The sequence below is a fragment of the Miniopterus schreibersii genome, assembly GCF_964146895.1.
Source record: "Miniopterus schreibersii genome assembly, chromosome: 11".
Classification (NCBI taxonomy): Eukaryota; Metazoa; Chordata; class Mammalia; order Chiroptera; family Miniopteridae; genus Miniopterus; species Miniopterus schreibersii.
In genome coordinates this window covers 56,153,405-56,168,465 of record NC_138111.1, presented here as the reverse complement: position 1 = coordinate 56,168,465, position 15,061 = coordinate 56,153,405, and the positions used below count along the sequence as shown (strand labels likewise).

The 15,061-nt window shown below is 37.1% G+C and overlaps 1 protein-coding gene across 3 annotated transcripts in view; it reads right to left on the bottom strand.

The window, feature by feature from the left end:
- FOCAD (focadhesin) overlaps positions 1-15,061 on the bottom strand; it is a 256,525-nt gene that overhangs the window by 208,390 nt on the left and 33,074 nt on the right. For all 3 annotated transcript variants that reach the window (XM_081150464.1, XM_081150465.1, XM_081150466.1), the window contains exon 5: positions 312-416. In XM_081150464.1, coding sequence (XP_081006590.1) covers positions 312-416 — 105 coding nt within the window. The remainder of the gene's footprint in view (positions 1-311; positions 417-15,061) is intronic.

The window sequence follows — 15,061 nt, the reverse complement described above, 5'->3', positions numbered from 1 at the left end:
TCCAATAAAATCCAACGCATTTAACTATAATTGGTGCTGTGTAATTTTTCTTTTAAAAATAATTCTACCATGTTACATTCTATAGATAACAAAGAAAAGGTAAATCAGTGCTCCTAACTACTGACCTTGCCCTGGGTAATGGCCCTTTGCTAGTCTCCTATTTTCAGTGAGGAAGTTAACACTCCAGCTTTAAGTACATTTGCTCAATCTCTGAAATAACTATTCTTAATGGATTTAGCATGTCTCAGTTCACAACCTAACAATTCACACAATAAAAAAGCTGTATTTTAAAGAAAAGGGAAAAGGCTTACCTAATAGAATATATATCCTGAATATTCTTCTCCCCTCCTTGTCCTTCCTTAACAGCTTGCATTTGTAATAATTTCATAATGGCTTTTATCAAACCATGTGTATTCCTGTAAGGAAATATTAGAACATGTTAAATGTTATAGAGACAAAACAAATATTCTAATGAGGTACATAATTCTACCATTTTTAAATAACTGAACACTTGCCACCCATACTGAACAGTAGCCACGCGGCTCGTTCTACGGCACAGCCGAGAAGAGGCCTGCAAGCAGACAGCTCCCAGAGAGTAGAGCCGAAAAATCAAACCACCGACTTATCAATGGCCTAACTACACACACTTGGGGGGAAATCAATCAGGAAAAGCAAACATTAGCCCACGTAATTGCAGGCAGTGACCACACCAGTTACCCAGACTGAATAAGTAAGCCCTTCATTTATGAATATTAGCAGACCATGAATTATTATTCCAGACAATGAATAGCCAGACATATGAAATGAATCAGCCATTCAAAACAGCGGGCCAGGAGGCCAATCAGAACAAATAACCCCCATTAAAACAAAGTTATTGGGAGTGGGAACAGAACTTTAACTTTTTTCTTATTCCTGTAAGAGGCAGGAGGGTAATATGTCAAAAAGAAGAATAGCCTGCCCTTTTCAAAATTTTTTCCCTTATGATTAATTTTTCAAATTATGAAATGGGATTTTTTTTCCAGCTTTAGTTTTATTGAGGTAAAACTGACAAATACAACTATGTACTATACAATGTGAAATGATTCCATAATCAAGTTAATGCATCATGACCTCACATCTTTTTTCTTTTTTTTACTGCAATAGCCAACAGAGAACCGCAGTGATGTCAGTAAAGCAGGGCTCTTGCCTCTCTTCCTCTAGCTGTGCCCTCTATGCAGTCGTGGGACAGGCAGAGGGGAAGCAGGTGGAGCAGAGTAAAGGGGCATCGGTGGTCCTTCCTTCATTGCAGGTTCCCAGCCAATTCACATTCTCCCAATTTATGATAATACTTATTTCTAGTTCTTTATCGATTTTATATTTTAATGTAATCCTTTTGGAATATATTTGAGTATATAGTAAAATAATTGCCCTGACATCATTTACTGTTTTATTTTTATTTTTTTGGTGAGAATGCTTAAGATCTACTCTCTTTGCATATTCCATGTATACAATACCACATTGTTAGCTCATTAGGTCCTCAGAAGTTATTCATCTTATAACTAGAAGTTTGTGCCCTTTGGCCAACCTCTTCCCATTTCCTCCACCCTCCACCCAGCCCCTGGCAACCACCATTGTACTTTTAGTTTCTATGAGTTCAACCTTTTTTTTAAATTTTTTTTATTTCACATGTAAGTGATACCATATTATTTGTCTTTCTTTGTCTAGCTTGTTTCACTTAGCATAATGCCCTCCAGATTCATCCATGTTGTCACAAATTACCCTGCCCTTTTTATTCCTGGGAACTAGAAAGAAACCTTAGAAATTAAAAAATATATTTATTAAATAAAATAATAGTTATATTTTAGTCATGGTTAATATTTCAGAGCACCTATAGTAAGCTAAATATTCTCCTAAGTGCTTACTATGTATTATGTCATTTTCTATCCAGAATAATAGTAGATTACAAATCACTGTTAACATTATTTGGGGGCTAGGACAAGGACTTGGACTTAATTAATTGATATCAGTTGGTGCAACTATGTGAGGTGTTAATGAATATAGTCTTTTATGCATTTAAAGTTTTCCAACTGACAAAAGGTTTGGCAATGCTTTCCAATATAGAGGCCAATAGCCATAGGTGGCTACTGAGCACTTATAATGTGGTGAATTCAAATTGAGATATTCTGTAAAGATAAAATACATGCTGGATTTAAAGACTTAGGATACAAAAACAATGTAAAATATTACATATATGTCTTATATTGATTATATATTGAACTATTTTTGATATGTGGGGTTACATAAAATACATTAAAATTAATACCACCCATTTCTTCTTACTTTTTAATGTGGCTACTAGAAAATTTTGATGAGATATGTGGCTCACATTATATTTATATCTCCAGCAGTAGGTTCTCCAGCAGTAGGTGAGCACTGAGGTTTCCCTTGCAGCTGCAGCATTTCCCACATACTCTACACTGGTATTGTGTCAATTCCATGGTACTTTATTTTGAATAAAATATGGCCAGTTAATCCCATTGTGACTCAATAAAAATTAAGAAGCAATATTTTGAAACCACCGGAATGAACTGTGCTCGTCTTAAGAAGGTCTGACTGTGCGGCATCTCTTTGAGGCCTCCTTGGGAACATTCTTCTGACTACCTTCTCTATTGACACTCTCAGTTTCTAGAATCCTTCTCCTCTAAAGCTGAGGAAAAAGATATCTCAACACCCAAACTTTCAGAGTAAATTCCTTCTTCATACCACTCATTTTACAGTCCAATGCATTCTGTGGCTGAGGGTCCTCCTGGACTTGAAGGAATATATCTTCCAGTATAGCCTCCAGCTCTTCATAACCCTTCACGCTTTCCTTGACAAGGACCTGGAGGTTCTTCTGCCTGGAAATCTTAGTTGTTCTATAACCAATTTGTTAAGAACCTACTCCTGGGTGTGAATGTTTAGACTCAGTCATGGAAAGCAGAGCTTAGAGAGAGGGTCCTCGAAGCTTCCGACAGTCTGACTCCTCCAAACACAATTTTGCGAAGGCTAACTCACCAGGTCTCAGGGTTGCAATCTTGCTTTTTGAAAGGTAGTTCCTCGAGATAACACAAACCCCTATGGCTCTGAACCAGGCCTGTATCTAGATGTTATACAATACCATAAAAACTCAGGTCGGTGGCTATATTTAGCAGATAAATTCCCATCATCACGAGTGAGTAGTTCCCCAACTGCAGTACCTGAGACCTGTCATAGGGGGCCGACTCGGATTTGCCTTGGTAAGAGGGTCACTCCATGTTCAGGTGCATCCTTGTCTTCCAGCTTCAATGTTCATGCAACTGGAAATCAGCTCTAATGTCCTACTTAAGCTCAAATGACTCCATTTATATACAGCTGGAAAAGTCCAGGACGCACCTAGTAACCACATAAAGCCACTTCTCCTGGGCCTAATAATTAGTTTAAATGGTATTCATTTTAGATTATCAGTGTTAATTGAATTTCTGACTGAATTTCTCCCAAGAAATGTGGATTCATTAAATACCTCGGAGATATTGTGGGTTGGGTTCCAGACCATCACAATAAAATGAGTATCATAATAAAGCAGGTCATAATATTTTGCTGGTGGAAGGGCTTGTCTTCAATTTGTAAAAGTCACATTTGTGAAGCAAAATAAAATGAAGTAAGCCTGCAATCCTTTTTTGTATGTGAAACCACATTGGTTTCCCTTTCCTAATGATTTCTTTGTCATATGACTAGAGCTTTAGAAAGGCATATAACAGACCTACAATTTTAACCAACATGGGCCACCCACCCCTTTATGAAAGCAGTGGAGTCCCAGAGAAAAGCACGCATATCATATTTGCATTAAATTTCAGGGAGTTCACAGAACCACTGAGGCTGACAAATGAACTTCAGTTTTTCAACCTTTAAGTCTTGCTTGGTCTTATCTATGGCTCCAGACTTTACCGTGTGAATAACTGAGTCCTTACTTATTTTAAAAGTGTAGCATGAATAGTTTATGATTTTTTGAAAGACATGGTGTCAATCAAATCACATATAAAACTATTCAAATAGTAACACATTTGCCTTAAATTCAATTGAATAACCATTTAAGTTATTTAAATATTTCAAGTGGGTTGAGAGGTATGATTTCAGATTAATTTTTATGTAAATCCTTGCTATAATTCTAATTAGCTAGGTAATACTGGGCAAACCACTTAACACCTAGGAGCCTCAATAGCTACATCTGTACAATTAGAATCATGATAATAAGCCCAGCTCTTGTATTGTTTTAAAGGATAAGTTAAGAGTATGTCAGTAAAGCACCTGGTTGTTGTTTTTTTCCAAAAAGTTGTGAAAATCTAATATGTGTAACTGTACCATAAAGACTGTAATGTTTTTTACTCTTTAATCATTCAATTAATGAATGATTAAGCCTGGAATTTGCCCAAAACTAATTATAAACTCACCCTAACTCCTAGCATTTTCCACGTCTCCTCACAAAACCCTCTTTTTCTTGTTTCCAAGCCATTATTACTCTGCACCTGAGATAGGCCCTTAAAAAATTAAACATTTTTATTGAATTCTGTATGATTGCCAACCAAAATAATGAATTATAAGAAAACATAACCATTGGAGAAGCAAAAATTAAAGAAAGGATAGAAGGAAATTTCACTGGACTTAAGTCTTCAAACTGAAAGGGTTATTACCAAGTACTATGCAAGATACCTAAAAAAATTAATTGGTGGAATTTCTCAAATCCAAAGATAAAAAGAAAATCCTATGAACTCTCAGATTTTAAAATGAAATGTATAAAATAAAGACCATTAGACTGATATCATTTCTCATTAGGCATCAGATTTCTCATCTGAAACACTGAATGAAGCAATGGATATAGAATTATGAGGGAAAGGTTTATATAACTTAATAAATCTAAACCCATCCCAGAAATCTGAGAGGAATGTATGAAAACATAACACTGAAAATTTTCTTAATGAAGTTCTCCAGTTAAAAGATAATGCATGATGATTACACAATTTTGTAAATATACTAACACCACTGTGTTGTACCCTTTTAAAGGGTGATCGTATAATATATGAATTATATCTTCATAAAGTTTTATATTTTTTAAAGATAAAGCATAAGAAATAATTGATAGAATAGATGTAGACTACAAAAAACTGCCATTAAAGTGAACACTATTAGAACTTACAATCAAGTCTTTAGTATTTTTCAAATGTGGCTATAAAGACTAAAGCAATTGTTTAGAGAGAATTGGTGGGGAAATGTGAAAAGAACCACAAAAAGACAATCTGTAACTAAAATTCCAGAAAATTTTAATGAAGTTAGTAGGAAGAGTTTTCAGGGGAGAGAAAACACGGAGTTAAAATCAGAGGTAGTCACCGGGCCGGGCGTGGCTCAGCAGTTGAGCTTCAGCCTAGGATCCAGGCGATCGGGGTTCGATTCCCCGTCAGGGCACATGCCCGGGCTGCGGGTTCGATCCCCAGTCAGGGGCATGCAAGGGGCAGCCGATGGGTGACGACTCTCTCATCACTGATGTTTCTATCTCTCTCTCTCTCCCTCTTCCTTCCTCTCCCTGAGATCAATAACAATATATTTTTTTTTAAAAAATCAGAGGTAGTCGGTGAGAAAATATTTACAACATATTTGACAGGGAAAAGATTAATATCCATAAATAAGAAAAGCAACAAAATGAGGCAAACTGTATATCAGAAACATGAGCAGGCAATATATATATGCAAATCACAGAAGAGTAAGAGTCACAATATCCAGTGTTGATGAGTGAATAGGGAAATAAGCACTCTCGTGTTGAGTATACATTGGTTAAGCTTTTATGGAGAGAATTTGGCAGTATCCATAAAATTTTTAATACACATACCCTTTTTCTCATAAATTCCACTTCTAAGAACCCCACCTAAAAAAAATACCCTTACATACACCTAAAAAAAAAATTACACTGCATTTGTTACCTTTCTTAAAAAAATTAAAAAAATACATGTTTATTAATAGTTTAAATATGACACATCCATATTATAGAAGGCTCAGTGACCATTAACAAGGATGCCATTTAATATGTAATTGCAACTATGCTTATGTCAAACCAAAAGCTGTAAAGATTAAAGATGTGGCTATAAAGATTAAAGCAACTGTTAAGAGAGAATTGGTACGGAAATGTGAAGATCTCTCTCTAAACCAAAAGCATCATGAGTGCAATAACTATGTCGGCTTTCCTCACCATGATATCACAGCACCTAGCACAAGTATATAGGAAATATAGTCAATAAATATGTTTAATTAACAGATGGATAGAAGGGTGAAAGACTGCGAAGGCACTGTCTTGCTTGACTACAGAGGTAAACTCTGAAGGTAATTTGTAGTTCTACAATTACATGATTTTATATATGCACATTAAAATTATAGTATCTAATATCTTTATTATTAAAATTTGTTAGTTTATTACTAAATAAACAAATATAAAAATGGTATTACTAGTTGTGGTTATGGGCCTTTCATTTTCGAAATTGCACATCTAGCAAATGAGGGCATGGTAAACACTAGGGAGATAAAAATAATATCTAATACTTTTATATTATCAAGCAATGAAATAACTGTTGGGGGTAGAGAGGCAAGTGTTCTTTTCTTGGAATTTTTTTAAATACATCTTAACCCATATACTTAAAACATTAAAACTCCTGAAAAAATAAGTAAAGTAAAAGATAAATATTGAGCATGGTAAATAGAGATTTAATTATTATGGTGAGGACTGCCCACCATGCAGCTAAATTCACCACCCTGGAATTTAACTCCTAAATGGCTCCTGTGACTAAAGATCAGAAAAGCTTGCAAGAAGTCCCTTTGGGAAGACGCTATTTTCTTTTACTCCCTTCCCTTTTAAATCATCTGTTGCATATGAAATTATTAAATAGCAATAGGCCTTTTTAAACTTCACTTAAATTTCTCTCTTTTAACTTATCCTCCCCAAGCTGCTTCTAAAGTGTGGGTCCAAAACAAACTCCCTCAAAACAGTGACAAGATAGTCTCAAAAAATCATTAAAAAAAGAGAAAAGATGACTAAAATACATCAATTATGTTTAAATCCATGAGCTCATTATAATTCTTTATAAAACTAAATCTAATTGGTCAACACTGAAAGATGCTAGAAAAAAAATGATTATTTTGAAGTTTAGTAAGTAAAGAGAAAAGAATCAGGTACATAACCTGCCTTTCCTAGGTAAAGTGTGCTAATAAGTAACCAAACAGTAGGTATGGGTAAGGTTCTCTTTATAGCAGTATTTCAGGAAATAAGTGAACAAAAAGTGATAGAATTAGAATTTCACTATTTTCAATCTCCTCATGAATTAATGCATCAAGCATTGAGCATTGACAGTTAACAATCAGATATCATGTGCCTCATGGTGGAAGAACACAATACCACCTACGAGGAAGTCTTCCCTCTCCCAACACCCAACCCCAACAACAATAAAAATTTAACTTACACATCATCAAATTTCTAGAAGCAAACTTTCAGTGTACTGGAAATACCGAGAGTTAAGTTAAAGCACATGGGAACACAACCAGCAAAATCCACACTGTGGAAATCACTGCAAACAACCACATTTCTTAAACAAATTATAATAAAAAGAGAGACAGAGGGAGATAGGTGTGGGGCGGAGATCCTATAGATTAAAAGAGATGTAGAAGACATACCAACCAATTCTTATTTAGATGGTCATTCAAACAAACTGTAAAAAATAAAATAAAAATTATGTCCCTCAAAACAATACATCTTAGTCCTAACTCCTGGTACCTGTTTCTATGACTTCATTTGGAAATAGGGTCTTTACAGATATAATTAAGGAACTCAAGATGAGATCATCCTGGATGAACCTTAAATCCAATGACTGGTAAAGAGAAAAAAGAAATTTGAAATACAAAGACACACGGAGAAGAAAGTCATGAAAAGACAGAGGCAAAGACTGGAGTTACGCAGCCACAAGCCAAGGAGCACCAAGGGTTGCTGCAGCCTCAGAAACTAGGAGAGAGAGGTGGAACAGATTCTCGAAGAAGAAGGAACCAATCCTGTTAAACACCTTGGTTTTTCTGGACACCTGGCTTCCAGAATTGTGAAGTAATCAACTTATGTTGTTTTAAGCCAGCAAGCTTGTGGTCATTAATTATAGCAGCCCTATAAACTAATAATACACAGCCCCTGGCAGAGCTGACCGGGCCAGGAATAAACATCTCACACATGCTGGGTTCTAGCCTTGGAATTCTTTAATTGTGACCAAGAAATTGCAACCTCAGTCTGGCTGTCTCTTACACATAAGAAATGTGAACCCAGGTCCTGGTTGGGTGGCTCAATTGCTTAAAGCACTGTCTCATACCCCAAAAGGTTGCAGGTTTGATTCTAGGCCAGGGAACATACCTAGGTTCCAGGTTCGATCCCTGGTCAGGGCAAGTATGGAAGGCAACCAATCAACATTTCTCTCTCACATCGATGTTTCCCTTGCTCTCCTCCCCTCCCCCAAATCAATAAAAACATATCCTTGGTGAAGATTTTTTTTAAAAGAAATTAAAAAAGAGAGAGAGATGTTAACCCAGGAGCAGGAGGTGGCCTGTGGACTAGGGAGCAGAGAAAGTCAGCTGCAATGGAGAAGAAACACACAGCCTGTGTCCAATTTGTTTCTGAGGCCCAGATGCATCCCTGTTCTTGGGTCCTATGGAACACCCCTTTATTCAAAAAATAAAAATCACCCTTTTATGCTCAAACTAGTTCAAGTGGGCTTCTTTAAGTTCTCGCCCAGAGTCCTAACACACTCAGAAATTTGCTGCCAAAAGCCCTTCAGTAAAGATCAGCTGTAGCAAGTCCTTCCTTGGGGGTTGCCAAGAAAAGCTGAACTGAGTCAAGAATCCTCTAAAAGAGAGCAAAGAAACGCCAGGCCAGAGCCACAAGCATGGTGGCAAGAGACAATGCAAAATGGAACCTCAGTTTTCACTGGGCATAAGAGCCAAGACACACACTATATCATGAGAGGGAGTGTGGGTAAATAATGATGTTGACTATTCCACAAAGATGAAAACAGAAAAGAAAAAATTGGGGTTAAGCTATACAAACTATGCTAATTAAAAACACCCAGGAAAATTGCTTTTCACTAGATATATAGAGCATATGAATAACATATATCAGGTTTCCTTTGTTTGGGGTTCATTTAATAACAACATTAAGCACCGCTCAGGTATTTCCGTCTCCTTTTGAAAAGACTACAAATAATCCCCGGTTCTTTGCTTTCGAGACATTCCAAATGTGAGGTACAAGAAAGCACCCAAACTAATCTTCTGTCCAGGGATGAAAATTGCAGGTTGAACAGAATGATACAAACATCCCAAAAAGGGGCATCCTCGGGTATCATGGGAACAAATGGCACGAATGTGGCCAAGTCCCTTTTTAACTAGAAGGGATAACTGGTCAGCCTTAACCAGAGTAAGTCACCAGCCAATTAGACAATGGTAAACACTAGATTAAAGATCAAATCATTTCCTAACTCTATTTGAAAAATTATATGAGAAAAGAGAGTTAGGAAGAAAGGGAGGAAATTTAGAAAAACAAAACACAAACACACACAAAAGAAAGAAAAAAAAAAAGCAGTTCTGAGGAACCCAGGCTTGAATAAATGACAAAAAATAATGCTTCTTTAAAAAAAAAACCTAAGAGGTGTAATGCTATTGAGTTGTGCTTGGGATAGTTCTGTACCCTCATTTGTCTTCTAAGAACCAGAAAACAGCCTGATTTCTTCTGAAGCATTTTCCATTATAAAAGTCACATGTTCAGTAGTTACTTCCCTTAAATCACCTAGAAACATCTTAGCATGAACACATGACTGGAAGATTTTTGTGAAAAACAAAGCCTTCAACCAGATCAACTAACTTAAAAAAGAAATAGAGCAGAATGTCCTAGACAAGAAAAGTGGCTAGAATTACTTTTCTGGTTATAAGCTGCAATTTAAGAGAGATTCTGGAATTTTAAAGAAAAAAAAAAAGCACTGGAAAAAAGGAAAAGGACATCTGGAAACAAATTAAACAACTTAAAGGAATATTTAAAAGAAAAGGTAGAAAAACAGACACAATATAGTAATTCTGTCACTCTCAGGTAAGAGTTAAATGAGTAATGACACCAATGTAGATTTAACCATCTCGAGTCATGAAAAATACTCTGACACCCCCAGCTGCAGATGAAAGCATACTAGCTCTCCTCCTTAGAGGGCACCTTGGAGGAAACCTCATAAAGGCACCCTTCCTTGGTTCCTCTCCTGCCAAATAAAGAGAAGAAAGCTGAAGCGCACAGAAAAGCCTCAAGATTACAAGATCTAGCCCTGGCTGGTGTGGCTTAGTTGGTTGGGCATCATCTATGCACAGAAAGGCTGCTGGTTCAATTCCTAGTCAGGGCACATGCTCAGGTTTCAGGCTCAATTCCTAACATGGATGTTTCTCTCTCTCTCCCTCTCCCTTCCTCTTTAAAAATCAATAAAAACATTTTTTTTAAAAGAGAATACAAGATATAAATACAGTGTCTCCTTAGTTGCTAGCCATTTCCTACATGATGAAAAAGTAATTAGGTGTCCCAAGGAACAGGGTCATCAATACAAGAGAAGACCCTGAGAGACAAAAATCTTCTCATTAAATTACCCTAAATCTAAATTCAAAATAGTTCTCAGAATCATTTTTTAACCAAATTGGACCTTCATCAATCCATGATCAAGAACTCACTGGATCCAACAGCTTCAGCAGGCACCCACTACGGGCATTTTTAATACCCTATGCAAAATTTCATTTTAAAGTAGACTTCAGGAACCTCAGAAAGTAGACTTTCATCTCTCACACCTTTAACACACTTTATTTTCCCAAATGCCAAAATTGCAAGTCTCTTCCCTGTTTGAAAGAGCAAAAGGCACACAAATCAAGTGCTAGCCTAGTTTATCTAGAGCATAACCAAAGCACTGTTTAAAAAAGAGTTGGAGGGAGGTTGGGGAAGCAGTGAAACTGAAATTACAGGCTGTCATGACATCTCAATATCGAAAACTGAATACCTGGTTCCACAGGACAGCAGCGTTTTATTCACAGTCCCGCTACTAAGCAACTGTAACAATGGCTGCATCAGCTTTCTTAGAAGCTAGAACAGTTAAGGGGCTGGAGATCTAAGAAAAATGGGGACACTCGTGCTTTGGGAATCTTTATCTTAAGATAAACTCAATGTAAAAACAAGCCAACAAGCAAAACCAAAAACTATCTAAACTTAACACAAGCAGTTCCTTAAAGGACAAGGAAAGTGCAAGCTACTATGTACCATTCACTTTAATTTCAGTTTTGTTTAATTTCAAAATTCGCATTTAACTGGTGATAATGATTTCCTTACTGTGTTGCCTTTGTGGTCCCCTTCTTTCCCTCACCCTCTCTGGGATTTTTTTTTCAAATTTCCTTGCTGATTAAAAGAACATTTTGGACCTCTTACATCCATTTCTTTGTTTACAGAAGCTATAAAAACTAGTTTACAATTGTTTCATGTTGCCTCAGCTTTGAACCAAGAAAACTCTTGGACATCAAACTATTCCTTTGAAGGGAACAGTTTCTGAGAACCAGACGCTTTCCCAGCCACTCCCTGAAGTTCAGACAACCAGAGCTTGCAAATGTCAAGTCTTTTTCAAAGTTAGACTATACAATGTGGGTTAGATTTGAGGTGGGGGGCCAAGGTGTGGTGCGGGGGGTAGGGGGGGACAGGGGCGGTCCATAGATGTTCCAAGAGAAACTTACAGACTAGACCTGCAAAGGGCTAAGGGGCAGGTTACAAAGTTAGGAGAGATGACCTCCAGACTTTTCCTTCCATCTTTCCTTGCAGCTTTCGACATTTACTACCATTCTGAGAAAGTTCCAGAAACTGCTACATTCTCTAATTATCTATTCCACAGAAGGCTGCTTTTCACCATCAGCCACCCCCCAACCCCCACCCCCTCTTGCCCGCCCCCCCCAAGCACTTTTTAGCTCTCTTGCTTTCTCTCTGTTCCCAAAGGATGTTAGGCTTGTAGGTAGGCAAAATGAAAATAAATTTTTAGAATTACTTTCTACATCAAAACTGGGCGACTCTGTTCCCAAGGTGCCTCTGGATTCTAATAAACCTCTATTTTAAAAAGAGACTTCCAGAGACAAGTAGAAATTAGAATACTGGAAACTGAAGATCCAGAATGTCTCAGCCAAGAAGGACAGGCAAGTGACAAAGCCATTCCTGCTTTTAGATCCCGAAGACAAAGGTGGTTTTCTGTCTCAAGATTCCCCGCGCAGCATTTGGAGGAGGAGCTTATTTGGATCGCCTGTTTTTTAATTAAATTTAGTTTAATTTCTTAAATTTAATTCTCACTTTGCTTTTTTTAAAGACAATAATGTATAGTCTTTGTAATTGCCACAAACCACACAGCTCTGCTACTTGAAATAAACCAAATGAAGAAAATTCTTCACATATAATTATTACTTCTACTGGCAACAATAAAGAAAACTTAGCACTTGTATAACACATTACATTATCAAACTGATTAAAAAATTAAATTGTTTAGCTGCAGGGTCTATTCTGTCACCATCTCCCTGTGGCTAACAATTTAGACAACATGAACATTGTCAGATAAGAAACCTTTTGTAAAAAAAATTTTTCCAAGATACTCCAATTATTAAAATTCCTATATTTGCATACTATAAAATTCAAGGCTTTCCTCTATATCCAAAGACCTCTGAAAACTAATGCTCCCCTATATGTGTAAGATTACATTACTCATTGAAGCACTGCCTATAGTTGCAAATAACTGAAAACAATAGGAAATTGGTAAATTATGGCACATTCATACAATGGAATATAATGTAGCTGGGAAAATTAAAAAGCACTTTATGTATATTAAGAAATGATCTCCAAGACATATTTTTTGATGAAAAATGCAAAATAAAGAATACTGTGTACAGTGGACTGCTCATTCTGTGAGTTTCCTTAAAGAGAAATATGTACACATCAGTTTTTGGTTACATGTACATACAACACCTTTAAAAGGGTAATAAGACAGAGACTTTGTCTCATACACCCTTTTGAATTTTTTAGCATGCATTTCTATTCAAAAAATACATTTTTAAATTTTAAAAAAATCTAAGGTTACTGACATTATAATATATACAGATGGGCTGCTGATTCGGTATCAGCAAAGTTTGTTTTTCAGTTTACAAGAGTGAAAATGGATTTTACTGGCGTGTAAAGAATATCTCACAGCAGCATGATTTTCTAATATGATCTTCTAGAATTAAAGGTATAATCTAACCTGCTCTGATATCCCTTACATTGACAGAGACATTACCCTGGCTCCCTAAGCTGCTGATACTCTTGCTTTTAAATATAAATGGTACAACAACACAACACAAGTGGATTTTATATTTGTGATTTTTAAGGCATTTGAAAGCTGTTTAGGGGGGAACAAATACCATTACCTGCGCTTGAAAAAAGGGGTAAGGCAAAACCTAGGTAGCTTGCTTAAGGGCAGCCAATAAGCTACAAAAAAAAAGACATTAAAACTTAACTTTTTAAAAGCCTCCTCAAAACTACTTTTTTAAATGGGTAGAAAATGGGATCCTTCTAAAAGCATTTGTGTGTGTGTGTGTGTGTGTGTGTGTGTGTGTGCGTGTGTGGTATGTGTGCATGTGCACACACAAAAAAAGAAAGGCAGAAAAAAAGTAAGTTTTCAGTCATGATCAAATCCTTACTTATTCAAAAATATTTGGTCATCTTCTGTGAAAGATGATACAGGAGTGCGCCAGATAGGAAAACACAGGTCTAAAAGGGTACCGTGAGAGAGCAGGGGCCCAGCTGAGGAGAGGGAAGTGTCTAGGCGGGACAGGTGGCACCTGCGCCGAGCTCTGAGGACGCAGGTGAAGACCGAAGGGAGCAGGAAGAACACACCAGGGCTCAGCCAGGGGACAGCTGTGTACAGCTGGGGGGTCATGGCAAGAGCTGCGGGTTGAACACAGGCTGCAGGGAGGATGGGAAGGGCATGTACCACACTAAAGAGTTTGGACTTACAATTGTAGACAGAAGAATATAAAGAAAAAGCAAGGTTCCAAAAACATGTAAAGAGATGATTCAAGGAAACAAAGTAAGGTTTATGAAGAAAGGTATTTAAAAGGCCAGAGGTTATTTAACCTAACACACTTCAAGCCCAGGAAGGCATCTTCCACAGATTGATAGAAAAACTGTTCTGCCCAACAATGAGACTGACTTTTTCCCCGCCACTGAAAGCAAAAAACAAAAATTTAAGGATTCAATTCCGATGACACTGCAATAAAAGTGAATAAAAAACACTGGTAAGAGTTGGGAGAAGGAGGTGGGAGCCCGAATGACTTAAAGAAGGCAAGATTAAGGGGGTATAAATCAAGACCATTTCTTTTTTTTCTTTTTTTTTTAATATATCTTTATTGATTTCAGACAGAGGAAAGGAGAGGGGGAGAGAGAGAGATAGAAACATCAATGATGAGAGAGTCATTGATCGAGCCCGCAACCCGGGCATGTGCCCTGACCGGGAATTAAACCCCGATCGCCTGGATCCTAGGTCGACGCTCAACCGCTGAGCCACGCCTGGCCGGGCAAGACCATTTCTTAAAGTAAAGAGAAGCATCTTTTTCCAAGGAGTATTTTATAAGAGGCTTAATTCCACAGGATGGTTCAAACATGGTCCAGTTCAACCACCTCAGAATGGCATATGCCCCTTTAGCCCTGTCATTCCACTATGCTCAGTCTGTGAATGGGCTAAATGCAGTCATACCAAACAAATTCAAAAAAACTATACATTATTTACTTGCATAATAATCAGGGGAAGACATGTCAAAATCACAGAGTACTTTTAAAGAGGTTGGTGCTATTATTTTCTAATACATGTACCGAGGCCAAAGTATTCCCAGGACTGTATAAACTTGCCCACTGCGGAAGCAGCGCCTATAGGCAACCTTCTTTCTCAAAGTCAGTCAGGAATCTGCACTGCAATTGTGAATT